Below are 20,291 nucleotides of genomic sequence, written 5' to 3' on the forward strand. Positions count from 1 at the left end.
GAGAAGAAAAGACAGACACAAGGGGACATCACCACTCACAAGCCAGACAGAGAAGAAAAGACAGACACAAGGGGACATCACCACTCACAAGCCAGACAGAGAAGAAAAGACAGACACAAGGGGATATCACCACTCACAAGCCAGACAGAGAAGAAAAGACAGACACAAGGGGACATCACCACTCACAAGCCAGACAGAGAAGAAAAGACAAACAATTGACAAAACCGTTATTGGTTGAGTTTCCTCATTCATCAATTCTGTCACATCCTGATGTGTAGTGATTTATTTACACATGACCAAGAGATTTGTACAATGACTCCTTACATGAAGGAACACATTCAAGTAAAACACACGACTCAAGTCAAACACATTGACATCTTTAAAACAACATTTTCAAACGATGAAAACAAAAATTAAAAATCTCACGTTTCTTGCCCAGCAGGCAGCAAGAGTTGTGATATTTTCTCACGAAACGTCCTCGACTGACAAGTAGTATTGTCAGTTTTAGTCCCACTTCCAATACTTTGCCCCCACGCTGGGACACCGATCGGCGACGGTGTGATATAGCGGCAAAAACGTTGCAGCAATGATCTCTTTTAGACATACGCACTTGTTAAAGTTAAATTTCCTTTCTGAATGGTTTGTGAGGCCTTTGAGATCAAAAAGTAGTTTGTATACAAGAATTGGAGTCAGTTTTTTTAAATGCTGAAAATGTCAAAATGGTTGTTGTATTTTTGCCGAGGTACAGGTGTAGTACTGATGTAGCGCATCTGTATCCTGGTCTGTGGGGACAAGTGTCGTGTGCTGCGCGCGCTGCGGGAGTGGAAAGTGTCAAGAGCTTGGGTATTTCATGAAAATTCACCCGATCTCACCCCGTTTTCTCCGGCTTCAACCCACGAGATATTCTGACTCACTTAATCCGGCCCGCAACTTTGACATGCTTGGCGGCAATGCCTGACGTAGAGAAAATAACGCAGGTCTCAAAACCCAAGCTACCCCCCCCACTTCGCAACCTGTGTGAATGAATTAAAATAATCCAAGATTAAGTGCGAGTATGATGATCAACTAAGGAACTCTGCTGCCTTTGTTCGTTCGTCTGACAAAATGTGGTGAGAAATTATATCGTAATCCCCCCCCCCCCCCCCCCCCCCCCTGGAAATTACGATTGTCACTAACTCAAGCCTCAAGCACCAGCCGACATCCCACACACGACCGCCCCACAGGGAAAAGTCTTTCGAGACAATCAATACATAAAAAATGTAGAAAACGACAATAATAATAAAAAAAATAATAATAACAATAACAATAATTTATCCGTCAGTGTGTGACAGTGGCCGATGCATCGACAGAGGAGACAACTCCGCACGGGACAACAAAGACGAAGCAAAGGTGGAGATGACGTGTGGCGTCTGCCGCGGCCGATGAGACCAACTGAACTCTGGCACACAAAACATCCAGCTGGACAGGAACCAAAAGCAAAGAAACGGCCAAACACACGACTACTTCAACATGACTCAAACGTGGTAACTAACACACGACTACTTCAACAAGACTCAAACGTGGTAACTAACACACGACTACTTCAACAAGACTCAAACGTGGTAACTAACACACGACTACTTCAACATGACTCAAACGTGGTAACTAACACACGACTACTTCAACAAGACTCAAACGTGGTAACTAACACACGACTACTTCAACAAGACTCAAACGTGGTAACTAACACACGACTACTTCAACATGACTCAAACGTGGTAACTAACACACGACTACTTCAACAAGACTCAAACGTGGTAACTAACACACGACTACTTCAACAAGACTCAAACGTGGTAACTAACACCCACCCAACATGTGAACACAACAGATCTGCCAATCACTCTCTCACCAAAAATACCAGCTTTCCTCAAAATACAACCTAAAAAATTGGAGTTTGGAAAAGAAAAAAAATCAATCTCCAGAACCCCAAAAGTTTAAGTTTACGGAATGGCAAATAACAGGTATTGCAAATGTACGCAAATACAAACATGTGTATTTGTTCATGTCATTAGCAACAAGTCACACAAATATTGCAAATACACACCCCCCCCCCCTCCCCATTATCCAAATGTATTTTCACGTTGTTAGAGACAAGTTGTGCAAAAATTGCAAACAAACGTAATTTTAAAAAATTGTGAATCTTCATGTCACTTATGATTTTTTGGGGCAAATCCTATTGGGGTTTTTTGAACGGTTGAAAAACAATCCCCCCAAAACCAGAGAGCTCCAATTTTATCTAAGTACTTAGCACGCCCAGCTCTCACACAACTGTCAATTTCACACACACAGGCGCACACACACAAACACACAGAACCCTTTCTTCCTTTCTAGGTGCTCTCTCCATCCATGTCTTCCTCCATCTCCTCCTCCTGTCCTTCCTTCTTCTCGGCAGGTTTCTCGTAGGCCTTGTCCGACGGCGTGACAACAACACCCTCCCACACGCTCATCTCTGTGGCGATACCTGGGGGGACAGATAGACAGACAAATAGTTACACACTGAGGGAACACGACACGATGATAGTTAGTCTTTGTAGAGGTTTTACGGCGCTCGCAACTGCATACGGTCATATGAGCGCCAGATGATTAGAGGTGTTACAAGAGAGTAACAAACGTAAAAAAGAGGAAGGGGATATAAGAACGATAGATGTTTGATAGTAAAGAAGGAGCAAACCACACCAGAGCACCCGCCAACCACCCAGGATAATAGTCACATTCTGCTTGAGGGACAGGTAGACCGGTAGACAGAATGAACAAAGGAGGAATAGACAGTTTAGTTTCAGTTAGATTTTTACGGCACTTGCAACACAATAAGGTAATTTAAGTGCAGAAGATTAGAGGTGTTACAAGAGAGTAACAACACTGTACAAAGAAAAAGGAGGGGAGATCAAGACGATAGATGTTTGATAGGAAATAAGGAGCAAAGCACACCAGAGCACCCGCCAACCACCCACATGTGTATGTGCGTTAAAGTGTGTGTGGGTGTGTTTATATATAATATGTGTCTGTGTGTGCCAGTGTGTGCGTGTGTTTTATGTGTGTGAGTGTGTGTATGTGTATGTTTATAAATGTGTGTGTGTGTGTGTGTGTGTGTTTATGTGTATGTTTATAAATGTGTGTGTGTGTGTATGTGTGTGTTTATATATATGTGTGTGTGTGTGTGTGTGTTTATATATATGTGTGTGTGTGTGTGGGTGTGTCTGTGTGTGTGTGTATATGGAGAGGGGGGGGGGGGTAGTGGACTAAGAGAGACAAAAATAACATCAAAGTTTGTGACCAGGAGCTGCCTTGGGGGAGAGACAGAAAACATTTTCTTACAACTCCGTAAGTGGGGCAATGAATTCACAATGAAACCAAAACCCTCAGTTCCAACCCACGGCTAAACGCAACAACAGCAACAGGAAACACTGTCAGCGCAAAGTATACAGAAAGCGGATTCCACTCCCTACGTCTGCCTGCCCCAAAAACCAAAGCTTCATTGTCTTCCCCGGTCATTCATTCACGCGTGGAAAAAACTTGGCGCAAGTTCCAACAAGTCCCGTTCGGGATCGGGGAAAATGCATTAACCCTTCGACCACCGCATCCGGCCAGACTCGGTTTTGTTGAGATTACCAGAGATAAGCTCTGGCACTGGGAATACAACAGCGCGTCATGGTGACATCATACGAAGCAGATGGGGGGTGGGGGGTTAAGTCGCATACTGGGACTGGACAAGGAGAAGAAAACAGAACTGAAACAAAGAAAGAACGCTGCGATCACTTTGTACAAGACAGAGAGTCTACAAATACAACAGCTACAAGAAATGCCTTCGGGAAACCCCACACACACACACAGATCAAAAGGTCAAATGCGGTGCAATGCGGTCGATGTAAAAGCAAAATCTATATTTTAACCCCCCCCCCCCTCCCCCAAAAAAAAACCCATTAAAAAAACAAAAGATCCGTGACCTGTCAATCACTTGAGCAAAACCACAGAGAGAGAGAGAGAGAGAGAGAGAGAGAGAGAGAGAGAGAGAGAGAGAGAGAGAGAGAGAGAGAGAGAGAGAGAAAGAGAGAGAGAAAGAAAGAAAGAGAGAGAGAGAGAGAGAAAGAGAGAGAGAAAGAAAGAAAGAGAGAGAGAGAAAGAGAAAGAGAGAGAGAGAGAGAGAGAGAGAGAGAGAGAGAGAGAGAGAAAGAAAGAGAGAGAAGAAACAAAGATTAAAAAAAGAGAGAGAGAGCAAATGCGCATTCTTTTCCAACACAAAACAAACCACACACAAAAAAACAATCCATTCAACAACGACCACACCGACCTCACAACTGCACACAATTTTCCTGGAAAATATTCCAATGTAAGGTTTCATGGACAAAGCCAGCGTTCACCAACGTTCACCACTTGACTTGTTTTTTTCAATCACCTCTGTTTTCCCTGGAAATCTGGCTGACCTCATGAGTCATTAGTGCTTGCACAGCCTCTACTCTCAATTAGCTGTGTTTACAAGCTCAATATTATGTTTGGTTTCGCTCAGTCGCATACGCCAAAGAGTTTTGTTTTAGTTTTAATAAGTGGTTTAAGGCACTTATATACACAATTAGGTCAGATAAGTGCTGAAGATTTAGTTTTAGTCTCAGTAAGAGTTTTATGGCACTTGCAACACAATAAGGTCAAATAAGTGCTGAAGAATGGATGAGTTACAAGAGAGTAACATACAGAAAAAAAAGGAGGAGGAGAGATAAAGACGATAGATGTTTGATAGGAAAGAAGGAGCAAACCACACTAGAGCACCCGCCAACCACCCACGATTGTACCTTTGAGGGTGTGGAAGACTAGGTTTGGGAGTGGCAAGCAGATGTTAGAAACTGAAAAGAGCCTGCAAAAGGAAACAGTCTACTATTACTATTAGAGAATATAAGAGAAACCTGACCTAGAAATAATAACACTGAAAGTTTGCTTTCAACAGATATCTTTTTTTTTTTCAAAGGAAAGTAAAAATATTTGTGCAATTTAAAACAAACACAAAAAAACAAACAAACAAGGCAATTAATGAGAGGGCACTTTTTCATCTGAGAAAAAGGAATCTCTCCCCCAGGAGTCAGATCTCTATCTTCAATCCCTGGTGACTTTTGTTCACATGTCAGAGGGTGCACTCACATGATCTCATTCCTGGACTAAGTCGACAAAAATTGTGAACAATGTTTCTATCGCAGTTTCTGAATCTGTAATGTCCATTGCAAGAGCCTTATAAATACTTCATTGCGCCGTAAAACCCTATACTAAACAAACAAAACAAAAAACTTCATTGAAACTCAAATTAAAAGTTGAAAAAAACAACAACAACAACAAAGCAAGAAAAACAAAATGATGCAATTGTCAAAAGAAACAAAGTTGTTTTTCTCTGATACATATATGTAACAATTTAGCTTTCTGAGCTGTGTACATTTAAACAGCTTGCTGCTGATGTTATGCAGTTGAAATCGCTGTAAAAATGTTACCAAACTAACCCATTCCAGAGTAAATCTTTCTTAGCACAAACCCAATGTCACAGCTGCCTTATCTCCCCACCGAGTCACTCAACCCTCATTGAAGATTTCAGTGATAAAGCACGGTCTACGAGTACACAACCGTCAACTGTAGATAAGGCATTGTGAACATGTGAACCCTGGGCACCCGGGACAAGGACACAGCTCTATCTGGGACTCTGGAGCGGAGGAGTTAGTTTTAGTTTTAGAAGAGGTTTTATGATGCTCGCAACTGCATAAGGTCATATGAGCACCAGAAGATTAGAGGTGTTACAAGAGAGTAACAAACACAAAAAAGAAGGAGGGGAGATAAAGATGATAGATTATGTATTTTTGATAGGAAAGAAGGAGCAAACCACACCATAGCATCTGCCAACCACCCACCGGGGGGAGGGGGGATATGTGTGTGTGTGGGGGGTGTCAAAATCTTCAGTTGTCGAAAGGAAGCGAAGCATGCCAACATGTCTGGCGTCTGTGGTGTAGTGGTTAGGGCCTTCATCTTCGCACACAGGAGACCTAAGTTTGATTCCCAAGTGGGGAGAATGTTTGTTTAATTATCTCGATCTGGGACGTTGTATCCCTCTCAGCCTGGGCTGGCCCTGACAGGTGGGGTCGGAGGCCCGCCGTAAAAAAAAGATCTAAATGGTGGCTATCGGTGCATAAAAAACTACCTACATTTGACAAATAAACTCACACACACACACACATAGACAGACACACACACACACATAGACAGACACACACACACATAGACAGACAGACACACACACACACAAAGACAGACACACACACACACACACATAGACAGACAGACACACACAAGGAGCAACACACACACACACATAGACAGACAGACACACACAAGGAGCAACACACACACACACACACAAACACACAGACAGGCATACACAACGAGAGACAGACAGACACAAGGAGCAACATACACACACACACACATAGACAGACAGACACACACAAGGAGCAACACACACACACACACAGACAGGCATACACAACGAGAGACAGACAGACAGACACAAGGAGCAACACACACACACACACAAACACACAGACAGGCATACACAACGAGAGACAGACAGACACAAGGAGCAACATACACACACACACACAGACAGACAGACAGACAGACACAAGGAGCAACATACACACACACACACACACACAGACTCACTGGTGTTTCCCTCCATGCCCAGGATCTGCTTGTACAAACACACACACACACACACACAGACACACAGACTCACTGGCGTTTCCCTCCATGCCCAGGATCTGCTTGTACAAACACACACACACACAGACTTACTGGCGTTTCCCTCCATGCCCAGGATCTGTTTGTACCCGCCATGGCTGAGGACTCGCAGCAACGTCTGGGCCGTGAAGCACACCTGGTCCTGGGGGAGGGGAGGGGGGAGGGAACGAGGACACACAGGGGAAAGATAAACCATTAATGAATGAAGACTTCGCACACAATGTCACTGGGACTGTGGGGAGGAGCGACTAAAAGTGCCTTTGTACATTTGTCTAAATTAAGAGTGGAGTCTGCGTGTTTCTCTTTACTCACACAAACAAACAAACAGACAGACGTACCTGCTGCTCCAGAGTCATGACGGTGTGGACGCGTATCGTGCCCTGCTCGCACGGGTCGGTGATGCCCACCGAGCCCGGCAGGAAGAAGCCGGCCGCCAACATCTGGACACCCCGCCTGGAGATGAGAAAACAAGCTCACACATTTCTCCCCCGATTTAATAATAATAATGTAGACCGTCTCTATAGCACCCACTCCCGTGTGAACACAGCTCTAGGCGCTTTACATTAATGAAGGTAAAAACAATATTCACATATGCACAGACACACACATGCACACATTACAGGCACACGCACACACACTCACACACACATTACACACACTCATGCACACATTACACGCATCTACTTGCTTATCACACACACACACCTTGTCACGAAATGAGCACAAACAAATACATAATAAAATAATATACACAATACAATTCGCATCTTGGGAACCAATGTTTATTTTCATGTCATTTACGAGTGAGTCCTGAAAATATTGCAAATACGCCTGTTTAGCCAAAAATTTTGACTTTTTTTTTTAGAATTGCAGTTTTATAATCTGAGGTATTGGTTGCATGTGCTCAAGGAATACTTTGTCAAAATTCAAATTCTAAACATTGAAAAAAGTCAGAAAAGACAAAATGCAGGTACATTTGTCAAAAGAATTGAAACAGCTTTTTTCTCTCTCCTGTAAAATATATTTCAGTTTCTGGACTTAGGACATTTGAACAGCTTGCAACATGCACAGCTTATACACTGGAACCTGCTCCAACTGCCGGACCTGTACAAGACAATCAGCAGTACAAACTGCCAAACTTGTCCTAGTTTTGGTAAGAGTTTTATGGCACTTGCAACACAATAAAGTCACATAAGTGCAGTAGATTAGAAGTGTTATAAGAGAGTAACAAACACAAAAAAAGAGAAGAGATAAGGACGTTAGATGTTTGATGGGAAAGAAGGAGCAAACCACAGCAGAGCACCCGCTAACCACCCACATAGCCCATTTTCTCCCCGATGAGTGGCCATATGTAGCAGAAAGGTTTCACTCACTTGAAGGCCTGGTTGATGGGCAAAGGCTGTCTGGAAGGGTTGTTGACCACCGCGAAATGTGCCTGGGAGAAAGACATGTCGGGAATTGAAAACTTCTCCGCTACAGTTGTGTAGACATTGTTGACAACTTTTTTTTGAAAACCAATAACCAGACTCTACCCACGCAGCGAGTCAAGATGGAGGACACTGGCTAAGAAACCCCCCTCCATACCATTTTCACACACACACATAGACACACAGACACACTCACACACACATAGACACACAGCGAGTCAAGATGGAGGACACTGGCCTAGTTACTCCCCTTCATACCATTTTCACACACACACATAGACACACTCACACACACATAGACACACACACTCACACGATTACACACACACATACTCACACAGACAGACTCTAACACAATAAACTCTAGGTACTCAAAGTAGGCCTCCAGTAAAAGATCTCTACAGTCGACTTATCGGCTTCGTTTTCATAATTCGTCAATCTGATCTCCAAAGTTCCCAATTCCTCCCCAACAATCGACAAGTCCATGAGCAGCAGCACTAGAAAACAGGAAATACCTTGTAAATTTTCTGATACAATAAAAACGAGACTTCCGTACCCGGACGGTCAAAGACATATGTATTGCATTGAAGTGAAATCAGGCATTCCTCAAAATAATGTAATCACGTAATCCAAGAAACTGACATTTTTCCACGCGTTATGCAATTTGTTTTTATTTTTGTTGTTTGTTTTTTTTTGGTGGTAGACTGCCACCTCTGTGCTTTCATATCCTATCTCCATTTTTCATAACAGTGAAGACAGTTCATAACAAAGAATGAGCTTAACACTTTGCCATCATATTTTGGGGAAAGTCTAAAGAAACGGTGGTAAACATCGCCAATCGGTGAGATGAGACGGCAAAGTGTTAAGAAGAAGTCACATTTTCAATTTTTAAAAAATAGAGATAGGACAAGAAAGCACAGCGGTCACGAGACGACAACGTCCTACCAGCAAGTCAATGATCCAGGGGGTGAGGGGAGACAATCCCTCGAATCTGTTCTTGAGGTCGCGTAGGAGTCGGATGAGCACTTTGACACTCGAGTGCTGGCCGTTTTCCTCAAACCAGCGAGCGTGACGTATGGCAGCCAGGCGACCGTTCATCAACTTGCCGTCCACTGGAACAGAAAACATAGCAGCTAACTTTAAAAAAAAAAAAAGCCCCAAAAAACAAACCCACAACACCCTACCCACTCTGCGCGTCGAGATGAGGATTTCAGGTTGAGAAAGGATAAGCACATCGACACAATAACAGTCATTTAGTGCTGGGAAAAAGTAAGACGGACAGACAGAAACAACAGAGGGGAAAGTTAAAAAAGTAGGACCTACCAGTGGTGCTCCCTAACCACCCACAGCAGGCAAGAAGAATGACAGACAGAAACAAACACAGGGAAAAAGAAGAATGACAGACAGAAACAAACACAAGGAAAGAAGAATGACAGACAGAAACAAACACAAGGAAAGAAGAATGACAGACAGAAACAAACACAAGGAAAAAGAAGAATGACAGACAGAAACAAAGATAGGGAAAGAAAAGAAGAATGACAGACAGAAACAAACACAAGGAAAGAAGAATGACAGACAGAAACAAACACAAGGAAAGAAGAATGACAGACAGAAACAAAAACAAGGAAAAAGAAGAAGGACAGACAGAAACAAAAACAAGAAAAGAAGAATGACAGACAGAAACAAACAAGAGAAAAGAAGAAGGACAGACAGAAACAAACACAAGGAAAAAGAAGAAGGACAGACAAAAACAAAAACAAGAAAAGAAGAATGACAGACAGAAACAAAAACAAGAAAAGAAGAATGACAGACAGAAACAAACACAGGGAAAAAGAAGAAGGACAGACAGAAACAAACACACGGAAAGAAAAGAAGGACCCACCAGCAGCCCCCTCCAACCACCCACAGCAAAAAGGTAACACCAGTTTGTTAGAGTAAAGAGAAGCACATCGACAACAATAATGGTCATTACTGCTGGGGAAAAAGCAAAACACAGAGAGAGAGACTAACATAGGCAACGAAAGAAGCAGAACCTACCAGTGGCACCCTCCCACCACCGGCAAACGCCAGTAATAGAAGAGCACTTATTGCCAATTCTATTGTGACAGTTCAAAGCTGGTGAAATTTTGATAATGACTATTTCTTATTTCCATTTTCTTGTTCAAAGCTTATGATTTGTGATAACTACTTACAATATTAATACAAAGATCACTATCCTGGTGGCTCTAGGAGCTTTACAATAAAATAAAATTTATATAAACGTTTCTATGCATACTGGCCTATTCAACGTACTACAGTCCTTTCAAATACGTGCACACCCGTAATCTGACAAAACAACACATATACAAAAAGCCAGTCACTGACACTACTGATCACACTTGCTGTTGAAAGAAGAATCAAAATATGGAAATAAATTCCGATTCTTAAAATAAAGGAAGAAAATATTTCCGCGGCAGCTCGCGGCCAGCGATAAACCAACTCACGATGCAGTTCCGGGTCCAGCTTCTTCAGGTTGGGGGGGATGGTGGTGATGAGGCACTGGACCGTGGCGTCCCCGCTGTTGATCTCAAAGCCAGACTCGTTGGGCAGCATCGTCAGCACTGCCAGGGGAAGAGAGAGAGAGATAAAAATACAGTGGAGCCTGCTTAAACCCAATGCAATTAATCCACAAACAAGAGGTAAATCGAAAAAGGAAAGAAAATTCCTGCTGTTAGTCTCAAAGGCCGACATTAAGCAGCATCATCAGGACTGCCGGGGGAAGAGAGAGAGAGATAAAAATACAGTGGAGCCTGCTTAAACCCAATGCAATTAATCCACAAACAAGAGGTAAATCGAAAAAGGAAAGAAAATTCCTGCTGTTAGTCTCAAAGGCCGACATTAAGCAGCATCGTCAGGACTGCCGGGGGAAGAGAGAGAGAGATAAAAATACAGTGGAGCCTGCTTAAACCCAATGCAATTAATCCACAAACAAGAGGTAAATCGAAAAAGGAAAGAAAATTCCTGTGGTTAGTCTCAAAGGCCGACATTAAGCGGCATCGTCAAGACTGCCACTGAGAGAGAAATATACAGTGGAGTCTGCTTAAACCTAACACAGTTAATCCACAACAAAATCCCAACTGCTTAAACCCAATATGCTTAATCCACAACAAAATCCAAACTGCAAAAACCCAACATTGTTAATCCACAGGCCTGACAATGAGCAGCATCATCAGGACTGCCACCCAAGGGGAAATCAGTTAGAGTTTATAGTTTGGGGGTCGGGCATAAAACACGTTCAGTTCATCAAACTCTGTGATAAACACTCATCTAAAATAGACTGACCTGTCTTTGGAGTATTTTGTGCCATTCTCTTCCTGGGAGGGACTGCCTCTGAAACAAAAACAATAACAAAATTCATTAACACAGAAAAACTTAAAACACAGGATTTTATAGTACAGAAAGTTAGCAGTTCTAACAGTAAACTAGTTCTTCAGATATTTCAGTGATTAAACACATTCCATGGCCGCAATAATAAAAAAGGCAAATTTGCTGACATAATCGACAAAATAGTTCTCGAGCCCCTGCAACCTATATTACATTTTAAGAAACTGCAATAAAACATTTTCTTTTCCAAAACTTTGGGATCCATACATCTGACTAGCAGGCTGATGACCCGTAAACAACTGGACACAGCGGGTTCAGGCGGGTAACGAAGTGACAGAACTGGACACAGCTGGTTTTGGATGTGTAAACAACTGAAAGAACTGGACACAGCTGGTTTTGGATGTGTAAACAACTGGACCAACCTTCCTGTGGCTCCTGAGACTTGAGCTCCTCCGCGACTTTGTTCCCCAGGGCTGTCACGGCCTCCTCTAGGGGGGGGAAAAATCACAGGTTGGAAGATGGAAAGAGAAAAACATTTTTTTTAAAGTTTCAATAAGAGTTTTACAGCACCTGCAACACAAGTAGGTCATTTAAGTGCTGAAGATTAAAGAGTTTTAGTTTAGTTTTAGTAGAGATTTTAAGGCGCTCGCAACTGCATAAGGTCATATGAGCGCCAGAAGATTAGAGGTGTTACAAGAGAGTAACAAACACAAAAAAGAAGTAGGGGAGATAAGGACAATAGATGTTTGATAGGAAAGAAGAAGCAAGCCACACCAGAGCACCCGCCAACCACCCACTGCAAGAGAGTAACATGCAAAGACAGAAAAAGAGATATACAGGGACAATACGTATTTCATGGGAAAGAAGGAGTAAACCACACAAGAGGATCCACCATCCATCCACAATGAAAGGTTTCAACAAGAGGATCCACCATCCATCCACAATGAAAGGTTTCAACAAGAGGATCCACCATCCATCCACAATGAAAGGTTTCAACAAGAGGATCCACCATCCATCCACAATGAAAGGTTTCAACAAGAGGATCCACCATCCATCCACAATGAAAGGTTTCAACAAGAGGATCCACCATCCATCCACAATGAAAGGTTTCAAACGTGTCAATAGTAGAGAGTAACATATGTGAGGCGTACTGACAAAATGAGTTACTTCTCGCAATCCACAAAAGGAGATATTGGCCAAAAATCGACATGAGGGTCAAATGTGTAGATTTTCTATCGATGCCATATTCTTTAGTTATAACATGCCTTTTATTATTTCATACTTATAAATTGTAAAAGCTTCACCTATAAGCATGATGGCGCAAATCTGAGAAGAAACTCAGTTTGTCAGCATACTTCACATATAAAGAAAAGGATGAGAGAAAAGGACAATAAAGACTGATAGGAAAAAAGGAGCAAACTAAATCAGAGCCCCTGCCCACCACCTTGAAGAAAAATAGAGACACACAGATATATATATATATATATATATATATATATGAGAGAGAGAGAGAGAGAGAGAGAGAGAGAGAGAATTAACACCCAAATTAAAAAATATAACGAGTGTCATAAGACAACAATAATAAAGATCCTTGTGGGCTTCTCTCTTGGCTTCAGCATTACTAATAAGTTCGTGAAGCCTCATATGATTTGTTGCTGCCCACTGTGACTGCTGCTTTCCGAGAACAAGAACCTTGATCGCAACCATACATTTTCCTAAAAAGCAAAAGCAATCTTATACAGCAATTAAAGATAAACCATTGCATCTTGATGTTCAGAAATGTAACTTTCGGAGAAAAACAAGGGTTTTTTTGGTAAGGATAGAAACGTGGCACGACAGAACATTACGTCTCTCAACATGACAAAAACTACAGCAATTTCGCTCTCACTCGTCGGCAAAGTTTTGAACATGACGACAATGTCTGCGATGTTGTGGCCAGCCATCATGGTGCCTTTCTTGAAAGAGCCAACCTGGCGCACTTCTTCCAGCGTCTACGGAAAGAAAGATACAACAAATTAATTTTTTACCGAAAAATACCACAAACCTTTTTTATTATCCGAAAAATACAAACTTTTCTATTACCCGAGAGGTACAAACACTTTTGTTTTTACTTCATTCCAATCACTTTTTCCAACACAATATGCATGCATATAGATATCAATGTACAATAGAGCAATTCACATGACCCAAGGTCACGAATACGTGAAGCGTGCTGTCTAATGAGTTACTTCTTGGTTTGTTTGGGGTTTTTTGCTTGCTTTTGTCTTTCAACATAGATTTATATAATAGAATTAGAATTTTGACAAAATATTTCTTGAGCCCATGCAACCAATACCATAATAGATTAAGAAACTGCGATCTTAAAAAAATATTCATAATTTTCAACATAGTACATTTGAACAGCTAGGTAACGACATGCAACTGTTGTAGAATCTACTCACAGCAGCCTCAAATCCGGCAGGAGCGATGACCAGATTGTCCAGGATTCCCTGGACTTTGGTGACCAGCGACAGGATGGACGCCTGCTCGGCGGAGGACGGGGTCAGGTCAGTGTGTCGCTTCAGCAGAGCCTTGTAATAGTTAGAGAACATGATCTGTCATTAGGCTGGGAAGTGGCAGCGCTGAACGGACCACAGAGGGGGGGAACGTTAAGGAGGGCTTGCCTTTGACTCCACCCACATCGTTATCTCATGGACTCCACCCACAGCGTTGTCTCATGGACTCCACCCACAGCGTTGTCTCATGGACTCCACCCACATCGTTATCTCATGGACTCCACCCACAGCGTTGTCTCATGGACTCCACCCACATCGTTATCTCATGGACTCCACCCACAGCGTTGTCTCATGGACTCCACCCACATCGTTATCTCATGGACTCCACCCACAGCGTTGTCTCATGGACTCCACCCACAGCGTTGTCTCATGGACTCCACCCACATCGTTATCTCATGGACTCCACCCACAGCTCGACCCCATATCTGATGACATCATCTCGTGAAGACCACGAGGTCGAGGACCATTTTGCGAACATATTACAAATATTTTTTTCTTCATGTCAGTGTTTTTTTCACCCCTATCTACACACATTTTTCCGATCCAGTTACTTTACTTTACTTTCCTTTTCCTATCCAGAGCCCCTATTCCTACAATTTAGACCATTTAGGAGGCAGGCTCCCCACCCTGCCAGTCAGGACCAACCCGGGCTGAGAGGGATACAACATCCCAGTAGACAGACCCGGGCTGAGAGGGATACAACATCCCAGCAGACAGACCCGGGCTGAGAGGGATACAACATCCCAGCAGACAGACCCGGGCTGAGAGGGATACAACATCCCAGCAGACAGTCCCGGGCTGAGAGGGATACAACATCCCAGCAGACAGTCCCGGGCTGAGAGGGATACAACATCCCAGTAGACAGACCCGGGTTGAGAGGGATACAACATCCCAGTAGAAAGAGCGAGATACCCAATAACAATTTCCCAGGAAAAGAACTCGGGTCTCCTGCGTGTGACAAAAAGGATCAAAACGCCACGACACAGAAATTGGTTTAGATTTGCCCCACAACACTGTCTTCTACGATATTCTGAAAAGTACCACTTTGTCAGGCTATTGCCAGAATAACCATCAATGTGTACGGCTCTTTCGAGTATCTATCTATATAACTCTAAAGGTCTTGTATTTAAATTCCTGCATGTGGTTGAATGAAGCATCAGATGTGATATGAACATTTTGTCAGCTTTACTTCTCTTTTCATGTTGAATTTTATTCTTAAGGAGAGTAATATATAATTTAAATTTTTATGTATACCTGCATGTGTTTTTACGGTCCTGTACAGCCAACAAAAATGTTCCTCTGTGATAATAAAGTATTATCTTATCTTATTTTGTGACCAGAGTTTGAGATAAAGCATGCCACCAACCAGGAAAATAGTTATGGACAATACAGATGAACTCTAGGCCTTGACTGTTTATTCTAGCACATTCTAAAAGATGCCAGACAGACACTGGGTCTTTCCTGTGTAACATTGTCGTACATTATGCTCAAAAACCAGAATTTCAGTAAACACATCCATGACTGAATGCAAGACTCTGTCAAATGCAAAAATAAAAAATGAGACCAGAGGAATCACAACCATTCTGCAAATCACGCCAAGTTGTATAAATATTAAGAAACTAATTGATTAGAATTAGGAAGAAGTATGCAAGGAGCAACTCTTGAATCATGATTTTTTTTATAAACAACCCAAAAAACTTCAGCTTTAGGGCAAACAAATTCATTTAGTGCGTTTATTTTGAACAGACGAAAATGTTTAGGTCGTTATCCAGAAAAAGATTCTCAAGTGTGAAAATGTTTATAAAGGTTCCCAGTCATTAGAGCCCCAGGTACTTGAGTCATGAAGGGTGAGCAAAGGTAAGCCCTGCCTTAACAAAACACACACAAATCTGAGTAGTAGCCATAACTAGAAATAAATATGAGTAATGTTGTTAAGTGTAGAAATGGGAGTTGTTATATTAGATATGAATATACTCACATTGTATCAAAGGGACACGACCTGTTTTTACAAAGCAATCAGTAACAATGGTCTTTAAAGCAGTAAACCACAAACAACATTTTCCATAAATACTAATACGTCTGAATTAATGGAATGACTACCAAGAACAACAGGCCAGTAATATAAGTTGAATCTATACAGAGTAACAAATAAGGCTTCACAAAGTACAAATGCTGCGGCCAAGAGAGAAGACCGCAAGCTGTGCACATCCACAGGTGGAAATTAAGATTTGAAATGATCAAAATGTGGCCAAATCTTCTCTGCCAAAATAGGTCTCATTGGCCTTTCTTCCATTTCTTTTAAAGAAATATTCTTCTCTGCAGATGCATTGGTCAAAGTCAGTGAGTCAGTTGTTGACAGGCGAACTTTACAATGTTTATTATTACATGAACTTTTAAAAACATGTAACAAAATACACATATGATATGTTTATAAGTTACAAGCCTGACAGTAAGAAAGACAGGAGCCAGCCAGCACAGAACAGTCACCAAAATCTTCTTTTTCAACAGACAATATATCTATACATATTATATTTGTGAAAGTTCCTCACTTTGGCCGCCTAAAACTCCGGAACCACTCAACTTTCGAATTCGAAAAAATTAACGGTGGCTCAGAATCATTTAAAGGGTGCACAGTTTTACTGAGGAGTCTAAAGTCACTGTAGTTTAATTTTCAGTTTTCATTAGTTTCATTTAGATCTATTCTTGGGAAAGTGTGTCTTTATAAGACGCCATTGTAAACAAATGAGACTTCTGTTCACAAAGAGTGCGTGCACTGTTCCACAATGACTTGACGATCGATTCTTTTGAGTCCATTCATCTAACGGGAAACCCAGCTAGTTTATATATATATAGAGAGAGAGAGATAGAGAGATATATATAGATAGATAGATAGATAGATAGATATATATAGATACATATATAGATAGATAGATAGATAGATAGATATAATAGATAGATATATATATATATATATATATAGATAGATATATAGATAGATAGATAGATATAATAGATAGATAGATAGATAGATATAATAGATAGATAGATAGATAGATATGATATATATATATATATATATATAGATAGATAGATAGATATGAGAACCATAGCTCTACATCTAAGACTTTTCTCATGATCAAAACACCACAATGTTATCTCTCTATAGTTACATCAGTCAGGGCTTTCTCGTCCGGCGCTGATTTCGCTCTTGGGAAGGCATTCTCACACTGTGGACAAGGTGAAAGGAAGCACATGATTACAGGGAAGTCACAAAATAAACTTTTTAAATAAGGAACCGAGAAAAATGAGCAAACAAATCACAATCCTGAGTCCCCTTAAGTAATATCAACATGAACATTCCTGTCTTTGGGTAACAACAACTCCCCAATAAAGTAAAAGTGAGAACGAAAAGTCATCCAGCAATATTTCATTTAATCAAACTGAAACTATTTTGGGATTCTATCAATTACAATTGAACGTCCTGTACGGCCAAGGGCCCCTGTATAAGACAATCACCTCCACATACCGACACTTTTCCTTCCCGCCATTGTGGGTTGGTTTTTTACATTATAATGAGGCTGTGTAAGAGCCACTTTTCTTGTCCATAATGGCTGGCCATCTTGGACAAAAATTGACTGTAAACTTTCATAAATGCTTCATGATCTCCTGAACACAGAAGAGGGGAGGCCTTTTCAAATTACGTCGATACAGCGTTTTATCATTACAGACCAAAATGTTTCCTTAATCTTGGCCCAACAGCATCGTCAGTCAGATTCACCGTATGTGAATTGTGAATACAGCACCAGATTATCACTCATTGGGACAATATTGGTGTCTAAGTTACATTAATGTGAAATTACAGACACGTGTTCTGTATATCACCTATAATAAAACAAGCCATTTAAAAAAAATAATGTGGTCCAAAAGTATACGCCCCGTATCATTATATAGATGACACACAGTCAAGATTGAGCCCAACAAAGGGAGAGCAATGCCAAAAAGGATTTTTTATCGAACAAACACCAACATTCTTTACATCTGACCACCGATGGCAACCTTTCCTTCAACTTTGGGCATTTCAAGTCATGCAGGCCAGTCCAAAGGCGAAGAGAGAAGGGTCAGAGGCTGGAATCCAGCCAACTTGTGCTTGATTTCCCACATGTTGAGCCCCATTTTGTTAGAAATCCATCCCATATAATTCATACAACCTACAGAAATGGGTGGATTTCAGAGTAAAAGACCCCCCCCCCCTGTACAAGACATGAGAAGATGTTACAAGCCAGGCCAGTATTCATGGCAGGGCGTACATCAATGTCTCACCTGCACCAAGTCAAACGGAATGTGAGGAATAAAGGGTCTGAACCTGCAACAAGGGGAAACAACAAACAACAGAATCAGGGGACTGAGAACAGAGTTCAAGAGAAAGTACATTTCATGAACACATCAGAACTGATTTATCTTCCATTCTTTCAACAACACAAGTGTACCAACATTTTAGCTTATTTAAAAACTTTAAACATTTTTTTAACTTGAATTTCGATAATATTTCGAGCACATTCAACCTTTACAACAGATTAAGAAACTGCAATTTTTTAAAATCTCAAACTATTGGGTTTACTAATTTCGAACAGCCGGCTGACGATATTTTGTTGCGGAGTTGTAACCTATTGAGGGCAAATTCTGACAGTCCAATAACAAAATCGACATGGAAGCAGCAGACAACACTAGACTACCCACCAACCACCTGCAGGGTATGGGGGCAGTAAATGATGCGAAATGACAAGTGATCAGGAGAAAAATTATTAAAGGCAAACTAAATAGCATAAAATTCAGATCAAAGCATAAATAATCTTGCTGTCCACTTTACAACTTCCTCCCCCCACCTCCTGACTTACGGTCCTGGTCCTCCGAAAGGTCTGACCGGCCGCATGCCTCCCCTCATTCCTCCACGGCCACGCATGTTTGGTCTGAGGAGGAGAACGATTGAAGGAGAAAATCATTTCAATGCAATTGTAGCCTGGGAAATACTATATATAACACGTAGCAGACTTAGAGCCAACAACTACAATTCTGTCCAAAAAAAACAACTTATTAAAACTTTCGCAGTGGCTACGTTCACGGCGCCCTGAAAGTAGTTTGCAAATTATGAATGATCTTGCTCACTTCACCCCTACTCTTTCCCCCTTTTGCTTCTTCAATTCTCCCTTGTTTCTTCGAACGACATTTATTTTCAAATTGTCGAGCGTTGCCGGGTCGGCATACGGGGAGAGGGTCGAAGTCGTGTTCCGCGTGCCGAGCGAGCGAGGCCTTGTCGACAGCGGCTGTTTTGCTGTGCTCACCTTCGCCCTCTGTAAACTCTGTTGCATTCGGACCACCGCTGCATTATTTTCCTCGCGAGTAGGCTATTCCTGTGCTGTTTACTTATTCACATTCACTTTTGAGTTTGAGCTACTGTAACTGTAAGGTTTCAGTTGTGATTCTGTGCCAATGGTGGATGATTCACGGTGCCGTGAACGTAGTCACTGCATAACATTTTTCATTAAATTTCAACCTGTAATCAACTTCTGGTGATTTTTTACTTTTGCACACCGATTCACATTGTTTCTGAGAGTCAAACCGTCATATTTTACACAGCAGAACACACATATGTGGGCATGGCATGATCACTATTTTATTTTTTTTGTAACACACTTAATATTAGTGTAATACAATGTAATTCTAATGAAAACCCATTCAATATTTCTAAAGTTCATAATTTGATATAAATTGAAATTCATGTAAAACGGATAAAAAGTAGCAAGAAAAGCAAGTAAAGCCTACCCATTCCCCTAACCCACTTTAGGCCTAGATCTGTGAAAAGAGCCATTGCCAAGACGTGAGACTCACTTGAGACTCGGTGGTGCAAAAAATGTTTTCCTACCAACTTAACTCTCCCTTTTCTGTCAGTCACAGACTGACATAACATTAGTGCTCATATTCAAGAAGTATCAGAGCAAGGAGATGCAGGGTTTTGGAAATATGGGTCTATTGGTTTGGCAACCACTGTATTTCTTGTACATAACAGTGATGACAAAAACAGATAAGCAGCAAGAAAAAATTATAGACTTAAAATTCCATTTGTTTAGTAAACAAAGACTTT

At 41.4% G+C, this 20,291-nt stretch overlaps 1 protein-coding gene across 1 annotated transcript in view; it reads right to left on the bottom strand.

The window, feature by feature from the left end:
- Window positions 1-213: 213 nt before the first annotated feature.
- Window positions 214-20,291, bottom strand: part of LOC101847240 (interleukin enhancer-binding factor 2 homolog) — a 34,684-nt gene continuing 14,606 nt past the window's right edge. Inside the window, exons 2-14 of the mRNA XM_005112561.3 lie at window positions 19,048-19,119; window positions 18,473-18,515; window positions 17,323-17,379; window positions 14,039-14,167; window positions 13,486-13,588; window positions 12,020-12,085; window positions 11,556-11,603; window positions 10,718-10,834; window positions 9,180-9,346; window positions 8,181-8,242; window positions 7,146-7,260; window positions 6,862-6,949; window positions 214-2,503 (exon numbers count right to left, since the gene is read on the bottom strand). Coding sequence (XP_005112618.2) covers window positions 2,370-2,503; window positions 6,862-6,949; window positions 7,146-7,260; window positions 8,181-8,242; window positions 9,180-9,346; window positions 10,718-10,834; window positions 11,556-11,603; window positions 12,020-12,085; window positions 13,486-13,588; window positions 14,039-14,167; window positions 17,323-17,379; window positions 18,473-18,515; window positions 19,048-19,119 — 1,201 coding nt within the window. The 3' untranslated portion in view covers window positions 214-2,369. The remainder of the gene's footprint in view (window positions 2,504-6,861; window positions 6,950-7,145; window positions 7,261-8,180; window positions 8,243-9,179; window positions 9,347-10,717; window positions 10,835-11,555; window positions 11,604-12,019; window positions 12,086-13,485; window positions 13,589-14,038; window positions 14,168-17,322; window positions 17,380-18,472; window positions 18,516-19,047; window positions 19,120-20,291) is intronic.

Source organism: Aplysia californica, unplaced genomic scaffold (genome assembly GCF_000002075.1).
Source record: "Aplysia californica isolate F4 #8 unplaced genomic scaffold, AplCal3.0 scaffold01321, whole genome shotgun sequence".
NCBI lineage: Eukaryota > Metazoa > Mollusca > Gastropoda > Aplysiida > Aplysiidae > Aplysia > Aplysia californica.